General features: G+C 49.1%; 1 protein-coding gene across 1 annotated transcript in view; it reads right to left on the bottom strand.

Moving 5' to 3' along the window:
- CD9 (CD9 molecule) overlaps nucleotides 1-18,042 on the bottom strand; it is a 34,175-nt gene extending 16,133 nt beyond the window's left edge. Inside the window, exon 1 of the mRNA XM_075344245.1 lies at nucleotides 17,892-18,042. Coding sequence (XP_075200360.1) covers nucleotides 17,892-17,957 — 66 coding nt within the window. The 5' untranslated portion in view covers nucleotides 17,958-18,042. The remainder of the gene's footprint in view (nucleotides 1-17,891) is intronic.
- Nucleotides 18,043-20,736: the final 2,694 nt, after the last annotated feature.

Consider the following 20,736-nt stretch of genomic DNA (forward strand, 5'->3'; position numbering starts at 1 on the left):
CTCAATAACAGGGCCCGCCGCAGAGTCGCCCCTCAATAACAGGGCCCGCCGCAGAGTCGCCCCTCAATAACAGGGCCCGCCGCAGAGTCGCCCCTCAATAACAGGGCCCGCCGCAGAGTCGCCCCTCAATAACAGGGCCCGCCGCAGAGTCGCCCCTCAATAACAGGGCCCACCACAGAGTCGCCCCTCAATAACAGGGCCCACCGCAGAGTCTCCTTTCAATAGCAGTGCCCGCACGCAGTCTCCCCTCAATAACAGTGTCAGCCACAGAGTCTCCCCTCAATAACAGGGCCCTCCGCAGAGTCGCTCCTCAATAACAGGGCCCTCCGCAGAGTCGCCCCTCAATAACAGGGCCCGCCACAGAGTTGCCCCTCAATAGCAGTGCCCGCATGCAGAGCCTCCCCTCAATAACAGTGTCAGCCGCAGAGTCTCCCTTCAATAACAGGGCCCGCCGCAGTCTCCTCTCAATAACAGGGCCCACCGCAGAGTCTCCCTTAAATAACAGGGCCCGCCGCAGTCTCCTCTCAATAACAGGGCCCACCGCAGAGTCTCCTCTCAATAACAGGGCCCACCGCAGAGTCTCCTCTCAATAACAAGGCCCACCGCAGAGTCTCCTCTCAATAACAGGGCCCACCGCAGAGTCTCCTCTCAATAACAGGGCCCACCGCAGAGTCTCCTCTCAATAACAGGGCCCACCGCAGAGTCTCCTCTCAATAACAGGGCCCACCGCAGAGTCTCCTCTCAATAACAGGGTCAGCCACAGTCTCCCCTCAATAACAGGGCCCACCGCAGAGTCTCCCCTCAATAACAATGTCAGGCAGAGTCCTCCACCCAATACCAACGCCAGACTAATAATCCCACCAGTGGGCAGTACAAGCCTAACCCATTCCCATCAATGAGGAATAAAGTACTGTATGAGGAAACCCTGGAGAAGGTTGTGTGCAGAATACGGGGGATGACGTTGGGAAGGAGACCCCGCTGGTGGAGGATGTGAGTGATGACAGCAGCAGAGGAGGAGTGCTCTGATCTTGTAGGAGGCAGTGACCTGACCAACCACATGATGATGTTAGGGAGGACAAGCCGCTGTGTGATCTGCATCGTGATCTGATGAGGAGGAAGTTTGTGGGAAGTCACAGACAGAAGAAAAGTTCATAGCACAGAGAGGTGGGTAACGCCACATGGTCTGGCTCAGCCGAAAAAAACTCGATAATTTATAGATGTGAAAAAAAAAAAAAAAGAATCCGTTCCTGACTACTTTTGAGAAATATTTTAAAAGGGACAAGTTGTGGGGAGGTTTAAAAATATTTGCCCTGCCCCCTACTTTTTAGGTCACACTCCATTTACCCTAGAACCATGCGTACTTCACATGATCTGCACCCAAAGTAATGGTAGGTCTTTATGCACGTCACAAAACTTAAGGAAACGACTGTCCTAGAAATGTATGGGATATCCACCTAATCTGCACTTCTCTCTGGATTCGGGCAGGTAATGGATGAAGGAGTGGCTGTGCACACAGTTCTCTACATTCACTTCAATAAATTACTGAAAAGGCCTTTCTTTGGACAATGCCCATAAAAATGAGTGGATAGTGTAGGGCATAGAGAAGAGGTCCTCAACCTTTTTTGACTGGCAAGCCCCGACAGAGGCCAGAGAGCCCCAGCCAGCCCCGACAGAGGCCAGAGAGCCCCAGCCAGCCCCGACAGAGGCCAGAGAGCCCCAGCCAGCCCCGACAGAGGCCAGAGAGCCCCAGCCAGCCCCGACAGAGGCCAGAGAGCCCCGGCCAGCCCCGACAGAGGCCAGAGAGCCCCAGCCAGCCCCGACAGAGGCCAGAGAGCCCCAGCCAGCCCCGACAGAGGCCAGAGAGCCCCAGCCAGCCCCGACAGAGGCCAGAGAGAGGCCCGCCAGCCCCGGCCAGCTCTCACCGTCATCACAGTAGTGACACCCAGAGCGCCCATTACCACTACAATGACAGCCAAAGCTTTTCCACAGAAATCACACCGAGGTAGTACACCAAGATCCAGGGGTACCTACCTTACCCCCCATTCAGATCTACTTACAAAAGTCACCATCTGGAGACCTGCTCTTCATAGCTGTTTGCTAGACCTGTTGCTAATGCAACAATCGGAAACACAGCCGCGAGGCACACATAATGGGCCCATGAGCCACATGTGGCTCCAAAGCTACCTGTTGGGGACCCCTGGTATAGAGTATAGGATGAGGTGGACCCACAATTTCATCCACTATAAACACATATCCTATGCTGAAGACAAAAATGTCTTGAATGAGAAAACTCCTTTGAGATTCCAGAACCCAAACCTCAAGAGGAGACACCGGCCACTCACCAACCTCACCGGCTCATACTCCCCCAATACGGAGATCTCCCCCAATCACATCTAAGAATATCCCTAACCTAGACTGGACCACCCAACTTTGTGGCCAAAAGGGGTTCATTATTTATGCAAACCTTACCCAAACTCCAAGGATTGTGGCTGAAAAATCGTGACAGACCTGTAACTATCCAAACAGTGGCCCAATGCCAATGGCCAGCGTAGGGGAACTAATACAATGTGACATTTATCAAGAGGATGTAATGGATTACTAGACCGAGCGATGACGGACCTAATACACCGGAGTGCAATATCCCGAATATTAAGACACGTTGACTCATCCAAACATTAGCAAAAGTCCAGATTTTTCACAAAATGAATGCAAAGATCCACAAAATGTCTTGCGAATTCTCAGTCCCATCCCTTTAAGTTTCATCCCTTTAAGCAATTATCAGACCTAATCCTGCTACGACGCTAATTACATGCAGAAAACGACATCAAAAGACGTAATAACCTCCATAAGGAGCAGCGCTAAGATCTCAGAGGGCCATGAAGAATATACAAGGGCAGGTGCATTATAACCAAAACAGCCTCATCATAAACCCAAGGTCATAAACTGAATACAAACAGATGTCAGAATCATTTATGGGGGGAGACGTCTTAGGGCAAATCCCTGTCTGGATATAAAAGGGTATGAATACTTTTGCAACCAATTATGACTTTCTAAAGAATGAAATGAAAAGGTACAAAGAAATTCTATGAACGAGAAAATAAATATCTGATTCTACTGGTCTGTGTATACAGCTCCTCTGCCAACCTATGTGTCGCCATGGTTACAGATTACAAATAAACCCTATGTGGAGTTTTCTTGTAGTCATGTGTTACTTATTCGCTCTGCCCCTTCTTGATACCGTAAAGGTAATTGAGGAGGTAGATAGAAAAGAGTAACACATGACTGCAGGCTCTGACTACACAGGACTGTTTGTAGTCTGTAACCATGGAAACACAGAAACCTGGTTACCAATGTTCTATTCCCTGTTAAGTTGTCATGTAAACAGCCATCATCGCTGGTTAATGACATTTCACTTTAAAAGGACGATCCCCAGGGATTAAAACACTTGAAATCCCTCTCACTGAGATGTAACCAACCCTCCTGATATAGCCCCCTCACTGATATGCCACCAGCGGACTTTAGATAACCCCATCACTGATGTCACTAGTTCTCCTAAGCCGAGAGCACACCCTTGTTGTGATGTCACCAGCCCTCCTCCTCAATATGATTGTCATAAACCCTCCCGAGAACCCTCCTCTATCACTGTGATGTCATCAGCTCTCCCTCACTGTGAGGTTACCAGACCTCCTGAGACAAGCCCTCCCCTTCTCTGATGTCACCAACCTTGAGACAAACCCACCCCCTCACTGTGATGTCACCAGCCCTTAGACAAACCCAACCCCTCACTGTGATTGTCATAAGCCCCCCCCAAAATAAGCCCTCCCCATCACTATTATGTCATCAGCTCTCTTCTGTGAGGTTACCAGATCTCCTGAGAAAAGCCCTCCCCCACTGTGATGTCACCAGCCCTAAGACAACCCCCCCACTGTGATGTCACCAGCCCCCTCAAGACTACCCTTTCCCATCACTGTGATGTCAGACCTCCTGAGACAAGCCCTCCCAGTCTCTATGATGTCACAGCCCTCCTGAGACAAGCCCACCCGCTCACTGTGATGTCACCAGCCTTCCTGCTAAAAGCCCTCCTCCCCTCTATGATGTCACCAGCCCTCCTGAGACAAGCCCACCTGCTCTCTGTGAGGTCACCAGCCCTCCTGAGACAAGCCCACCTGCTCTCTGTGAGGTCACCAGCCCTCCTGAGACAAGCCCACCTGCTCTCTGTGAGGTCACCAGCCCTCCTGAGACAAGCCCACCCGCTCACTGTGATGTCACCAGCCCTCCTGAGACAAGCCCACCCGCTCACTGTGATGTCACCAGCCCTCCTGAGACAAGCCCACCCGCTCACTGTGAGGTCACCAGCCCTCCTGAGACAAGCCCACCAGCTCACTGTGATGTCACCAGACCTCCCCTTCACTGCGACTGTCAAAAGCTGTAGAGATAATCCCTCCCCATAATTATGATCTCACTAATGAACTCCCATCCTCACAGTGATGTCACCATCGCCCCTAGAATGAGCCCTGCCCCTTGCTATATCACTGTCCTGTCTCAGATGATGTCTCCCCTCCCTGTGAGTCTTTTGCACCCCTGTGATTTTACTAGCCCCCCAATCTAGTGAGGTCGCTCCATTCCTGCAATGTCCCTTTAATTTCCAGATTACAATGTGTGTGTGTAGTTCTCCTTTCTGGAAACCACAGTCGGGTCGTGAACCTCCTGTCATATTACCAAAGCACATGATGTCACGATGGACATTGCCCCATACCCGCAGTGTATTGGCTGTGGTGCCGTACGTAATTTCCGTCTATGCAATATATGTATGTCAGAGGAAAACCCCTTTAATTCTTTACATGGGCTATACACAAAGCTTTGAGATGATGTAACTATTCATTATTGTTCCCATTCCCTAATGAGCTACCATTTTTAATTGGGGTTGTGATAGCATTGGCCACTTATAATCTTATGCCATGCTGAAAGAGCGCCACCGCTGATTGCAGGTGGTGTCTGGTATTACAGGAGACTAGCTGCAACAAGCAGGTATGGAGGATTTAGCTTGACTATGTATTTAAATGGATTCCACGAGCAAAATGTCATTCACGTGAACAAGTAAAATTTTTCATACACATGCAATAAAAAAAGTTTTTTTTTTCCTGAAATAGCACCACTTGCCCATAAGCATCTTATTAAAGGAGTTATTCAAATTTAGAAAAACATGGCAGCTTTTTTTTTCTAAAAATGGCGCCACATCTGTCTGCAGGTTGTGTCTGGTATTGCAGCTTAGCCACCAAATTGTATAGGGCAGAGCTGCAATACTAAATGCAACGTATGGACCAGTTTGGTACAGTTTTTGAAAAAGACAGCAACCATATTTTTCTTCTTCTGTAAAATCCCTTTAAGGAGGATCTGTCACTTGCCATAAATATGTATTTTTTTTTCTAACCTAAACGCCGCTGTTCTCCTGAATCTGACGATGTTTTTCTTTTGTTCCTACGCCTCTCCGTTCCTGGGATATAGCCCTGTTGATAAATCTAGTATTTTTGCCAAGTGGGCAGTCCTAAAGAAAACTCCCATGAAGAAGAGATGAGGACCACACCCACTTGTCTAAAAAGACTAGATTTAGAAGCAGGGAAGATGGGGCCATATCTCAGGAACGGAGAGGCGTAGAAACAAAATAAAAACATCGCCGGATTCAGGAGAACAGCGGGATTTGGGTCAGGTAAAGAAAGTACATATTTATGGCAAGTCCTGTTTAAAGGGGTCCTGCCATCTACACAATGTTTATCCACCTATGCTAGACGTAAGAGTCTGTCTGTGCTATAGACTTTAAAAAAAGCGGCAGGGCACGTGCTCAAACCACCAATATATTAAAACATCTCTTTTTCACTATCTTGTGGCTCCAGGTAAAAGGGGGTCTCAGGTGTTCTAGCGACCCTGGGAACCCATCACCGATATAGCACTTATCACCAAAAAAAAAAAAAAATCTGCAGATTGGAATACCCCTTTAATTTGACCAAGATGCAATACCAGGCACAGCCTAGGACAGAGAGTGGCGCTATTTTTGAAAAAAAGAGTAAAATGATACGACTGTCTTTTTTTAATGTCTAATTTTTAGCAGCAGCATATACATTGTGAATAGAAGGAATGATATTTTCTGTCCTGGAACTAAAAGGACATTTGACCTACAGAAACCAGACTGATGGAAATGAAGCGGTGCCCCTTTATAGTCCCTCACACACCATGTGAAACCTCATAAACAATCCTTGCGGTGAAGGCGTGGCGGCCTCGTGACATCACCGCAGACGGGCGATTAGCACAAAACAATGGCCTTTTCAAGACAGCAGATCAAGAATGGCAAGTATTTCAGAAGAAGGGTCACAGAAGAGCGGCCCGAGCTAATATTTACATTTCTAACCTCTCTCCTTCACGCCATCTATAGCAGACGGTCCCTGAGCAATAATCACACAGGGGCCCCTTGCTTTCAGAAATCTCATCATAGAACATTCCCTTATTAGTGATGAGCGGGCACTACCATGCTCGGGTGCTCGGTACTCATAACTAGTGATGAGCGGGCACTACCATGCTCAGGTGCTCAGTACTCGTAACTAGTGATGAGCGGGCACTACCATGCTCGGGTGCTCAGTTCTCGTAACTAGTGATGAGCGGGCACTACCATTGCTCAGGTGCTCAGTACTTGTAACTAGTGATGAGCGAGCACTACCATGCTCAGGTGCTCGGTACTGGTAACTAGAGATGAGCGGCACTACCATGCTCAGGTGCTCGGTACTCGTAACTAGTGATGAGCGGACACTACCATGCTCGGGTGCTCAGTACTCGTAACTAGTGATGAGCGGGCACTACCATGCTCGGGTGCTCGGTACTCGTAACTAGTGATGAGCGGGCACTACCATTGCTCAGGTGCTCGGTACTCGTAACTAGTGATGAGCGGGCACTACCATGCTCGGATGCTCGGTAATGGTAACTAGTGATGAGCGGGCACTACCATGCTCGGGTGCTCGGTAATGGTAACTAGTGATGAGCGGGCACTACCATGCTCGGGTGCTCAGTACTCATAACTAGTGATGAGCGGGCACTACCATGCTCGGGTGCTCAGTACTCGTAACTAGTGATGATCGGGCACTACCATGCTCGGGTGCTCAGTACTCGTAACTAGTGATGAGTGAGCACTACCATGCTCAGGTGCTCGGTACTGGTAACTAGTGATGAGCGGGCACTACCATGCTCGGGTGCTCTGTACTGGTAACTAGTGATGAGCAGGCACTACCATGCTCGGATGCTCGGTACTCGTAACTAGTGATGAGTGGGCACTACCATTGCTCAGGTGCTCAGTACTCGTAACTAGTGATGAGCGGGCACTACCATGCTCGGGTGCTCAGTACTCATAACTAGTGATGAGCGGGCACTACCATGCTCAGGTGCTCAGTACTCGTAACTAGTGATGAGCGGGCACTACCATGCTCGGGTGCTCAGTTCTCGTAACTAGTGATGAGCGGGCACTACCATTGCTCAGGTGCTCAGTACTTGTAACTAGTGATGAGCGAGCACTACCATGCTCAGGTGCTCGGTACTGGTAACTAGAGATGAGCGGCACTACCATGCTCAGGTGCTCGGTACTCGTAACTAGTGATGAGCGGACACTACCATGCTCGGGTGCTCAGTACTCGTAACTAGTGATGAGCGGGCACTACCATGCTCGGGTGCTCGGTACTCGTAACTAGTGATGAGCGGGGCACTACCATTGCTCAGGTGCTCGGTACTCGTAACTAGTGATGAGCGGGCACTACCATGCTCGGATGCTCGGTAATGGTAACTAGTGATGAGCGGGCACTACCATGCTCGGGTGCTCGGTAATGGTAACTAGTGATGAGCGGGCACTACCATGCTCGGGTGCTCAGTACTCATAACTAGTGATGAGCGGGCACTACCATGCTCGGGTGCTCAGTACTCGTAACTAGTGATGATCGGGCACTACCATGCTCGGGTGCTCAGTACTCGTAACTAGTGATGAGTGAGCACTACCATGCTCAGGTGCTCGGTACTGGTAACTAGTGATGAGCGGGCACTACCATGCTCGGGTGCTCTGTACTGGTAACTAGTGATGAGCAGGCACTACCATGCTCGGATGCTCGGTACTCGTAACTAGTGATGAGTGGGCACTACCATTGCTCAGGTGCTCAGTACTCGTAACTAGTGATGAGCGGGCACTACCATGCTCGGGTGCTCAGTACTCATAACTAGTGATGAGCGGGCACTACCCATGCTCGGGTGCTCAGTACTCGTAACTAGTGATGATCGGGCACTACCATGCTCGGGTGCTCAGTACTCGTAACTAGTGATGAGTGAGCACTACCATGCTCAGGTGCTCGGTACTGGTAACTAGGGATGAGCGGGCACTACCATGCTCGGGTGCTCTGTACTCGTAACTAGTGATGAGCGAGCACTACCATGCTCGGGTGCTCAGTACTCATAACTAGTGATGAGCGGGCACTACCATGCTCGGGTGCTCGGTAATGGTAACTAGTGATGAGCGGGCACTACCATGCTCGGGGTGCTCGGTAATGGTAACTAGTGATGAGCGGGGCACTACCATGCTTGGGTGCTCAGTACTCGTAACTAGTGATGAGCGGGCACTACCATGCTCGGGTGCTCAGTACTCGTAACTAGTGATGAGCGGGCACTACCATGCTCGGTGTGCTCGGTAATGGTAACTAGTGATGAGCGGGCACTACCATGCTCGGGTGCTCGGTAAATGGTAACTAGTGATGAGCGGGCACTACCATGCTTGGGTGCTCAGTACTCGTAACTAGTGATGAGCGGGCACTACCATGCTCGGGTGCTCGATACTAGTAATTAGCAGTTCGACGCTCTGATGGGCATGACTTGAGTACCCGAATATAATGGCAGTCAATGGAGAACTCAAGTATTTTTCGGGAATTTTTCCTGGAAAAATGCTCAGAGTTCCATTGACTTCCATTTACCTGAATCGTGCCCATCCAAGCGAGCATGGTAGTGCCCGATCATCACTAGTTACGATTACAGAGCACCCCAAGCATGGTAGTGCCCGCTCATCACTAGTTACCATTACCGAGCACCCCGAGCATGGTAGTGCCCGCCTCATCACTAGTTACGAGTACTGAGCACCCGAGCATGGTAGTGCCCCGCTCATCACTAGTTACCAGTACTGAGCACCCGAGCATGGTAGTGCCCGCTCATCACTAGTTACGAGTACAGAGCACCCGAGCATGGTAGTGCCCACTCATCACTAGTTACCAGTACTGAGCACCCGAGCATGGTAGTGCCCACTCATCACTAGTTACGAGTACAGAGCACCCGAGCATGGTAGTGCCTGCTCATCACTAGTTACCAGTACTGAGCACCCGAGCATGGTAGTGCTCGCTCATCACTAGTTACGAGTACAGAGCACCCGAGCATGGTAGCGCCCCGCTCATCACTAGTTACCAGTACTGAGCACCAGAGCATGGTAGTGCCCGCTCATCACTAGTTACCAGTACTGAGCACCAGAGCATGGTAGTGCCCACTCATCACTAGTTATGAGTACAGAGCACCCCGAGCATGGTAGTGCCTGCTCATCACTAGTTACCAGTACTGAGCACCCGAGCATGGTAGTGCTCGCTCATCACTAGTTACGAGTACAGAGCACCCGAGCATGGTAGTGCCCGCTCATCACTAGTTACCAATACTGAGCACCCCGAGCATGGTAGTGCCCGCTCATCACTAGTTACGAGTACTGAGCACCCCGAGCATGGTAGTGCCCGCTCATCACTAGTTACGAGTACTGAGCACCCCGAGCATGGTAGTGCCCGCTCATCACTAGTTACGAGTACTGAGCACCCGAGCATGGTAGTGCCCGCTCATCATTAGTTACGAGTACTGAGCACCCGAGCATGGTAGTGCCCGCTCATCACTAGTTACGAGTACAGAGCACCCGAGCATGGTAGTGCCTGCTCATCACTAGTTACCAGTACTGAGCACCCGAGCATGGTAGTGCTCGCTCATCACTAGTTACGAGTACTGAGCACCCGAGCATGGTAGTGCCCCGCTCATCACTAGTTACCAGTACTGAGCACCCGAGCATGGTAGTGCCCGCTCATCACTAGTTACGAGTACTGAGCACCCCGAGCATGGTAGTGCCCACTCATCACTAGTTACCAGTACCGAGCACCCGAGCATGGTAGCGCCCGCTCATCACTAGTTACCAGTACTGAGCACCAGAGCATGGTAGTGCCCGCTCATCACTAGTTACCAGTACTGAGCACCAGAGCATGGTAGTGCCCACTCATCACTAGTTACCAGTACTGAGCACCAGAGCATGGTAGTGCCCACTCATCACTAGTTATGAGTACAGAGCACCTGAGCATGGTAGTGCCCGCTCATCACTAGTTACCAGTACTGAGCACCCGAGCATGGTAGTGCCCGCTCATCACTAGTTACGAGTACTGAGCACCCGAGCATGGTAGTGCCCACTCATCACTAGTTACCAGTACCGAGCACCCGAGCATGGTAGCGCCCGCTCATCACTAGTTACCAGTACTGAGCACCAGAGCATGGTAGTGCCCGCTCATCACTAGTTACCAGTACTGAGCACCAGAGCATGGTAGTGCCCACTCATCACTAGTTACCAGTACTGAGCACCAGAGCATGGTAGTGCCCACTCATCACTAGTTATGAGTACAGAGCACCTGAGCATGGTAGTGCCCGCTCATCACTAGTTACCAGTACTGAGCACCCGAGCATGGTAGTGCCCGCTCATCACTAGTTACGAGTACTGAGCACCCGAGCATGGTAGCGCCCGCTCATCACTAGTTACCAGTACAGAGCACCTGAGCATGGTAGTGCCTGCTCATCACTAGTTACAAGAACTGAGCACCAGAGCATGGTAGTGCCCATGTGACGCCCTGGACAAGCTAGGGGTCACAGGTAATGACATCACCACACCCTACACCCCGGTTAAGCACACCTAAGCTAGACCTGAAATCCTTGTTGCCTTCCCCAGGGGCTGATGTCCACACCAGGGGGTGGAGCCAGGCCCCACCAAGGAGTTCACAGCTCTGGAGGAAGGAAAACACAGGCAGTTAGAGTTTGGAGGAGGAAGTGAGAGGAGTTGAGTTTTGACAGTGAAAGTGAAAAGAGGAAAGTGACAGCTTAAGAGCCTGAAGTTGGTCCGGGTGTGTGCCCCGGACGGAGACAGCAAGGTTAGCAGACGGCGGTGACCGTCTGCAGGAGAGGCTGATTGGAGGTTGCCGAAAGGACCGTGGACGGGTGGTGGCCCGGCGGTACCGGAGCGGTATACGAAGAGAAGCCAGCACCATTGGCAGGGGACTTTCGGATCCCGGCAAGGCTAGGAGTCGCCGTGAATTTGCCAAATCCGTCAGTGAAGGGGACCTCCGGGTCTCCAAACAACTAAGTCCCGATTGAAGGCAACCGTCCAACCGTATGAGAGAGACACCGCCACCCGCCAAGGCACCAGTTTCTCAGGGCCAGCACCTGCGGGCAAAGAGGGGCTCCTCCGGCCCATATCCAAGCCGGGGAGCGGGCTACCGGTGGGAATCCATCGCTACCAACATTACACAAGGTGCAGGGAAAGAGACAGTCACCGTTAACTACCGGGGAAAAACAACAGCAGCCGTCCGTGGGAACCGTCTTTCCAGCCGTGTGTTTTACCGAGAACTGTGTCACCGTCTCAGGCTGAGTGAGTACCACCGTGCCGTGAGGCACAGCGCTGCCCCCCGCGACCCTGCACCTCACCAGGCCCCGCACCCGGCCTGCCATCCCTCATCCTCCACCTCATCACTGGGCCCCGGGACAACCCACCCCTACCCACGGAGGGGAGAACTAACAACTCTGCTGCTCCCTGTCACCGCTCCCGGGATCCCCATACAGAGCAGCGGTGGTGTTACCAAAAATCATCACAACCGTGGGTGGCGTCACGGACAATAAATCCCCAAAACCAAACCCCTTTTCACTCACGGGCGAAGAGCGCCGCTCGAGTCCCCGGGATCCGGCCCATCGCTCGAGCCACCGAGCAGCAGCAGGCCGCAGCAGCGGCGGCAGCCGGACCCGAGCAGTGGGAGAGCGCAGCGTCCCCTCCTCCGCCCGCGACACCCGCTCATCACTAGTTACAAGTACTGAGCACCAGAGCATGGTAGTGCCCGCTCATCACTAGTTACGAGTACTGAGCACCAGAGCATGGTAGTGCCCGCTCATCACTAGTTACGAGTACCGAGCATGGTAGTGCCCGCTCATCACTAGTTACGAGTACCGAGCACCCAAGCATGGTAGTGCCCGCTCATCACTAGTTACGAGTACCGAGCACCCGAGCATGGTAGTGCCCGCTCATCACTAGTTACGAGTACTGAGCAACCGAGCATGGTAGTGCCCGCTCATCACTAGTTACAAGTACCGAGCACCCGAGCATGGTAGTGCCCGCTCATCACTAGTTACAAGTACCGAGCACCCGAGCATGGTAGTGCCCGCTCATCACTAGTTACGAGTACTGAGCACCTGAGTATGGTAGTGCAGTATGGTAGTGCCCGCTCATCACTAGTTACAAGTACCGAGCACCCGAGCATGGTAGTGCCCGCTTAACACCATCTCTTAAAATCAACTAGTAATTGTCATTAGCACAGTACTTAAACCTGCCCCATTCACTTAGCCTGAACACTCGGCAGATAGCCATTATTACCGACCCCCCCCCAAATCAAAACTATGCACACCCAGCTCACCCCACCATTCACGTATTTTGAATAGACTAAGGGATAAAAGTCGCTGCCAAAAAGCTCTGGTTGCGCCTTATCTCCCCTTAAAATAAAAGGATTGTGCCTATTGGTTAATATGCCCCATCATTTTCCTTCCTCCCAACATTAAAGGAAAATTGATAGGCACATCAGATAGATAGCCAGTCCCTCCATAAATTAGTGGTTTTAGCTGACTTTATTCCAATTTGTCTTGGGGCCTTTAAATACAATCTAAATGACAATAAGAAGCTGCTTTTAAAGGGGGATCTTTTACTGGATTTTTTCATTTAAACCTAGCATCTTCTCCAATTCATGCTGCCCCTCTGATTCTGGAGCAGTTTTTCTTTTTCTTCTGCGCCCCTCCGTTCCAGAGCTATGCCCACCGCTAGTAAAGCAGCAAATTTTCCCCTTTAACTGAGCGTGTACCAGTGAACTCTGTGGGTGTGGCTATGTTTTGACTGGCCAGCGCCTAAGGAGGAAAAGGCAAAACGCCCACAGAGAAGTTCTGTGGTAGACACCCACTTAGGGATTTCCGGGGAGCATAACTTTGGAACGGAGGGTCACAGAAGAAAAAGAACAACTGTTCTAGAATCAGTTGAGAAGCAGCAATTGGAGGAGGTAATAGGTTAAATAAAACAAAATCAAGTGGAAAGTCCCCTTTAAGTATTGGTCCCATTATTAAAAGCTATCAATACAAAAGCTAGGTGAGAACTTGCAGATCAGTGGTGGTCCAAAAATTAGGGCGCCCTCAAATCCTTAAAATTAGGTTCTGAAATGCAGTGTTGGAGTGTAGAGGGCAGCCGATACACCACTTATTAATTCCCATTGGCTTAATACTCGAGCTCCGATAACTCTGGATAGTTCTGTAGAATGAAGCGATGGTGCGCGACCACTACCCCATTCCGATGGGCATTTCAACACTGCGTTCTCAGGATCTGTGGAGATCCTAGCGGTTGCCTAGAAGCCTATCTGCCCCCCCCCCCCCCCCCCCACAAAAAAGAAAAAATGTACCATGAATCCAGTTTCATACACTGAACGTGACTCATAAGAAATATACCAAGAATTGCTGTTGTACGTCACAGACTCGGAATATTGTGGGATTTCCCCTTTAAGAGCGATCGGTGAGAGAGAAACTTGGAGCTGCACAATCCTCCCTTTATGAGGCATTTCTCCTGCCAATGTTTGTAAAACAATGAACAGACATGTAGGCCGGTCCAGCGCGCAGCTCCACGCCCTGACAGATCACTACAGCGCTCCTAATCAATGTCAGCCCCAGAAATAGAGGAGTCCTCGGAGCATCGTCTCATGGGGAGGGAGAAGGCTGCGACATAACCTGCCGGAGCGGGGACTCCCTAGAGAGGTGACAGTATTACATATACAGTCAGGAGGCTGCGGGAAACATGACCAGATCTACAGTGAACGAAAACACAGAGTATTTTAGAGCTTAAAGGGAATGTACCACTTTCCATAAATATGGAATTTTGTTTACATTGTGTTAACGCCGCTGTTTTCCTGAATCCGGCGATGTTTTTCTTTTGTTCCTGCGCCTCTCCGTTCCCGAGATATGGCCCTACATAAATCTAGTCTTGTTACCAAATGGGCGTGTTCGTGACTCTTCTCTATGGAATCTTCTTGATGACCACACCCACTTTTTAACAAGGCTAGATTTGCATGCAAGGAAGAAGGGCCCTTATCTCAGGAACGGAAAGGCGCAGGAACAAAAGAAAAACATCGCCGGATTCAGGAGAAAAGGGGCATTTACACCAGGACTAAAGAAATCATATTTATGACAAGTGACAGGTCCACCTTAAAGGGGTTTTCCTGTTGTACTTTTTTGCCATGATAAGCCGATGGAACCTCTGTGATCATCTCTGATGGAACTTGAGAGCAAGTGTTCAAATTTACCTACAGCGCCACCTTTAGGAGACAAGAGGGATTACACCATTCTTATGGAAATCACTGCCAGAATAGCGCAAGGACATAATTAGTCCTCCAAAGCAAGAGACGCTCTTTGTACAAGATGTACCGACAACAAGCAGAGAATCTTACAAATAGTGAGGAATCGAGACAAAGACTGGAAAATCCAATTAAGGCCAGTTTCAGGTGGCTGTTTAAGGGCAGCAAGACCCCAACGTAGCCCATGAGGCGGCAAGAACGGGGTCAGAAGACCTACGGTTGGAGATGCAGGCTGTTTTATGACAGCCTGTTCCTGCTTTTCCATAATAGTCCTGGTTGAAGTAATTTATGGAATTGCTTTCTATGCAATTTCCTATTAAACTAGCAATGGGTCACATGCTTCCCAGTTGGGTGGCAAATACCTTTTAGACGTGGGCAACAAATCATGGGCAACGGGACGTCTGACTTAAAGGGCCACCTGTCCAAATGGCTCCACCATGACAGCACATCTGCTGCTTCCATCACCCATAAAGGAGGGGAGGGGGTGTTCTCCTTCAAGAGCACCTGCCCCCCTAATCTTAGGTAGTAGGTGGCTGCAATTTTTGAGGGTCACTATGTCATCTAAGGGTGTTTTCACTACTTATATAACTCATTTTTTCATTACAGCGCCACCATGAGGACAAAATAAGTAGTGCAAGTTTCATTTGGAATCACATCCCAAGCCTTGAAGGTCTGCTGTTCCATTAATCTATAGGGGGCGCTATTGCAACAGATCGTAAATCCCATCACATTTGGTCCTCAATAAAAGAAGGACAGGAATAACAACATCCATGATGGCGACACCTTAGCCCCTTTGATCTTCGCTCTTCCCTATTGATCTCCAGCAAAAAGCCCCAACATCTGTATAGTCCATCATGTCCAGATGCGAACTCCATTACTATGGCCTGGTATGAAGGGGTTAACAGTCGCCCAATAAGGAGGACGGGGGAGGTGACGTGTTTAACCCATTCGATTCTCAAAAACCAGACAGAACTGCTGCTGTTTAAATGTCTGTAGAACTACAAGTACCATCACACCTCCCCTCTAGACAGACAGTGGGAAAGCTATGTATGGGATGAATACACACTCTTCTGCTTGAGAAGGACTACAATTCCCAGCAGAGAACAACAAGTACCATCACATCAATCACACTCATGTAGTCATAACATGGAGTTTAGAAAACCAGGCATGATCAGGTACTTTTTCACTTGTGGGACTACAAGTCCCAGCATCTATCTATAGCTGTACCAGATACTGGAAGAACTCCTTCCAAATGGAGGTTTCAGTGGAACTACAAGTTCCAACATGTCCAGAGTTAACTGGTGCCTGCATAAATGTTTAACCTATTCTGAGTAGAGTGGAACCACAAGTACCAGCATAGTAGGTTGGAAGGTGTGTGTGTGTGTGTGTGTGTGTGTGTGTGTGTGTGTGTGTGTGTGTGTGTGTGTGGTGTGTGTGTGTGTGTGTGTGTTGCTTAGAGTGGAACTACAAGAACCAGCATGGTGTGTTTCTGATTAGAGTGGAACTACAAGTGCCGGCATGATATCTTGGGAGGGGATAAGTTTCTGGTTCGAGTGGGACCACAAGTACCAGCATGGTATGGGGGGGGGGTAAGTATCTGATTAGAGTGGGAATTCCAGTACCAGCATGGTATGTTGAAGAGGGGGTGGGGGAGGTTTCTGGTGAGAGTGGAACTACAAGTACCAGCATGGTATGGGGGGGGTAAGTATCTTCTTATAGTAGAACTACAAGTACCAGTATGGCATGTTGTGGGGGGGGGGGTTAGGTTTCTTATTAGAGTGGGACTACCAGCATGGTAGGTTTCTTATTAAAGTAGAACTACAAGTACCAGCATGGTATGTTGGGGGCATAAGTATCTGATCGTGAGTGGAACTACAGATATCAGCATGTATGTTGGAGGGGGGGGGGGAATGGGGGATAAGTAGCTGATTAGAGTGGAACTACAAGTACCAGCATGGTATGTTGAAGAGGGGGTGGGGGGGAGGTTTCTGGTGAGAGTGGAACTACAAGTACCAGCATGGTATGGGGGGTAAGTATCTTCTTATAGTAGAACTACAAGTACCAGCATGGCATGTTGGGGGGGGGGGGTTAGGTTTCTTATTAGAGTGGGACTACAAGCATGGTAGGTTTCTTATTAAAGTAGAACTACAAGTACCAGCATGGTATGTTGGGGGGGGGGGAGGTTTCTTATTAAGGTAGAACTACAAGTACCAGCATAGTATGTTGGGGGCATAAGTATCTGATCGGAGTGGAACTACAGATATCAGCATGGTATGTTGGGGAGGGGGGGGGGGGAATGGGGGATAAGTAGCTGATTAGAGTGGAACTACAAGTACCAGCATGGTAATGGGGGGGGGGGGGTGTGTGTTAATTATTACATACTGTGGGAGTATTCCAGCTAAGTACATGAAGGCACATGGAGAGAAAACGTGAGGTTGTGTGTATTCCCTGCGCTACAGATACGCAATATGATAGAACAAAAAACATAACACCCCAAAAGTACAAAACAACATACCATAATGTAAATCACAGCATATAAACACATAAAAACACAAATTACTATGTAGAAATGACAAAACGCACAACCTATAACCACATAATACATAACACAATGAAAAAAGAACATATTAAAACACATAATACACAATATATAACCAGATAATACATAAACCACAATGAGACAATAAAAAAACACAAGTCACATAATACAAACACAATGTGAAAGAACACTATAACACATCACACAAACATCATGCACAATAAACAACCATATAATATATAAATCACTATGAAAAATATAAAATAAATAATAAAACACAATATAGTCACATAATACAGAAACAACATAAAAGAACACTATAACACATCATACACAATATATAACCAGATAATATATAAATCACTGTGAAACATAACATAAAACACAACATATAAACCACATAATACATAAAACACAATGTCAAATATAACAAAACACAACATACAATGAAATAACATAAAACAACCCTATAAAACACATAGTACAAAAGTTCCAAAGGAGCACTCCACCAAAAGTTCCCAGAGAAGCTCAGGCTCTCCCCAACCCCTGGTTTTCACCTTCCTCTCCCCCCTCTCCCCCCTCCAACCTTCCCCTCCAGACCCCTCACATTTGCCCGCAGAGCTTACACTCACCCAGAAGATGAAATTAAAGGCAAAGAGCAGATATTTAATGCACTTGGTTCCTCCTTTGACGGGCATGGTGGAAGTTGTGTGTGTGGTGGGGTCCGGAGAAGTTGTGTGTAGAGCAGAGCTCAGGGTGTGCCTGCCCTGCCTTACAAGCAATGCTGCCGTCCAGCCTCTGCTCTGGCGCCCTCTGGCGGCGGACACTCGCACTGCGGGCTCAGGTTACAGCCACACCTTCCTGGTGGGAGCCTCAGTGCTCGGTGTTATTATTAGAGGCTATTCTCACCTATTATATCACTTTATATCATTGCATTTGCTTCCTGGTGATTATAAGATGCCAGGGTCTCCTGCTCCTGTCCTCTTCTGTCCTCTATGGGGCACTGTCCTGGCCAATTCTCCGCCATGAGTGACATTGGGCAAATGGACGAATTTTACTGCCAAATCTGACACCAATTTTGGCCAGAATCATGCACCGGTCCCTTATACATGACCCAATACCTGAGCCCAACCAGCCGCGCCCTTCTTTTCTCCAAGAACCCAATACGCACTGATGAAATCATCCACCCCCTTAGCTCCACTGTAGAAGTTCAAACCTCCATTACAAGCTCAGCTCTGCTACACCGCTTCCCCCTTGCGGAGTTAACTTTGCTGCGCTGCTGTGCTATAATGAGTTTCATTGCAAAATCAGCCCCACTTCACCGTTTCTGCTTTGCTGACAGCTCTGCTACATCGCTATGCTATCATATGCGAATTCAGCTCTGCTACATCAATATGCTATCTCTCACATGGGAATTCAGCTCTGCTACATCGCTATGCTATCTCTCATGCAAATTCAGCTCTGCTACATAGCTATGATATTTTTCATATCCAACTCCACTCTGCTACATAACTATGCTATCTCTCATATGCGAATTCAGCTCTGCTACATCATGATGCTATCTCTCACATGGGAATTCAGCTCTGCTACATTGCTATGCTATCTCTCATGCGAATTCAGCTCTGCTACATCACTATGCTATCTCTCACATGGGAATTCAGCTCTGCTACATCGCTGTGCTATCTCTCACATGGGAATTCAGCTCTGCTACATCGCTATGCTATCTCTCACATGCCAAATGCAGCTTTCCTACATTGTCTCCTCACCGCAGAGTAATCTCTTCTACATCACTAGATTCACACTGTGAGAGTGATCCTTCGTTGCAAACTTGGCTCTGCTACTTTATTTCTTCATTGTTGAGCGCACTCTGCTACATCACGGATCCAGCTCTGCTGCCAACAAATATTGCTGTGCTGCACCAGCTCCACCTGTCCGTGCTGCATTAGAACTGCTCATCCGGACCGAGAGCTTCAAGGATCCAAACCTGTGAGGCCGGAAACACACGACCAATTTTTGATGAATTTTTTGAGCCAAAGACAGGAATGGGTTCATTAGGTATCACTGTTTTTCCCACCATAGAGACACTCCCGGCCACCAGGCTATGGAAGGTTAATGGTGTCATTTACGAGTGAAGCACCATCTCCAGGCTTGATCCAGACCCCTGTGAGTCTCCTTGGTTCCCTCTTTGCCTAAATTGTTTCTTCCTCACCTTCCATGAGCTGTAACTTTTTCAATTTTTCATCGATTTCTTAGTATTCGGCCTTGTTTTCTTGCGGACAAGCTGTTGTTTCTTATTGATACTGGTGGAGGCGAATGGCACGGTCAGGATGGACAGGCAGAGTCACTAGCAAGGCTGGGACCACCGGAGTGGTGTAGGCAGATGGTATGGCCAAGACGGAGAGGCAGAGTCACTAGAGCCAACAGGGTAGGACGGACAGGTAGCAGGTACCAACAGGACAGGAGATACTGGAACCAGGTACAGGCAGGTCAGGAAGGACAAGGAGACCTGACAACTAGCTGGCTAAGGTACGGAACACTAACTAAACACGGCGTTGATCAGGCACCTTCGTCTCATTCACAGGTATGAACACTGTTCATTTGAATTGACCCTCTGAATTTCCTGCACAGATCCTAATCTACTCTCCTGTTCTGTCTTCACACTTAAAGCTGTTTCTGATATTGGTATGTTAAACTGACCTATCTCTGCTGTGTAATTAGTTATGTGTTGTCTTCTCTCCTGTGAGTTGTTTCCATACATGGTGTAACTCTTTGATCTGCTTCCTTCTCTCTTGCTCACCTGCTGTTCATCTTGTGTAATGAGACTGGTATATATTTAGGGCATTAGGTCTGTGTACCTTGGTCTTTGTACTTCTACAAGTGCTTCATAAGTGCTCAGAAATATACCAGAAGTGACCAGAAGGTGAACTCTACTTCTTTAACTGTGTGTCTTTCACTTGCATTTAGTTCCTTCCCCTTATTCCCACTTGAAAACCTAATTCACACCATGTTCACTTACGCCCTCACAGTTTTTGCTCCACTCCTCCTCACTCTCCTTCGCTATCCCCAAACCCCAGCAATCTCCAAACAAATATTCATCTCCCCTTCCATCTTACCTCCCCACCTGTTCTCATCTGCTGACCTGCTCCTAAACCTCAGATCGCTTCTAGTATCGCGCAGACCAGGCCGTCCACTCTCCTTCTCCCACCTGCTCTCCCTTTCTCTACTTCTCCTCACTGCTGGCGACATATCTCCCAATCCTGGACCCCCACAGATGGGACACTCCTCTTTATCACCCCCCTATCGCTCCCCATCTAGTAGTAACTACCGCAACCTCTCCAACATAAAATCCATTCCCCTCTCTGCCACTCCGCAGCCCCCTCTCTCTGGAGCGCTCTGGAATGCCCGTTCCGTCTGTAATAAACTGCACTTCATTCACGACCTCTTTACCTCTAGCAGTCTATCCTTTCTGGCCCTCAC

This window comes from Anomaloglossus baeobatrachus, chromosome 4, assembly GCF_048569485.1.
Source record: "Anomaloglossus baeobatrachus isolate aAnoBae1 chromosome 4, aAnoBae1.hap1, whole genome shotgun sequence".
NCBI lineage: Eukaryota > Metazoa > Chordata > Amphibia > Anura > Aromobatidae > Anomaloglossus > Anomaloglossus baeobatrachus.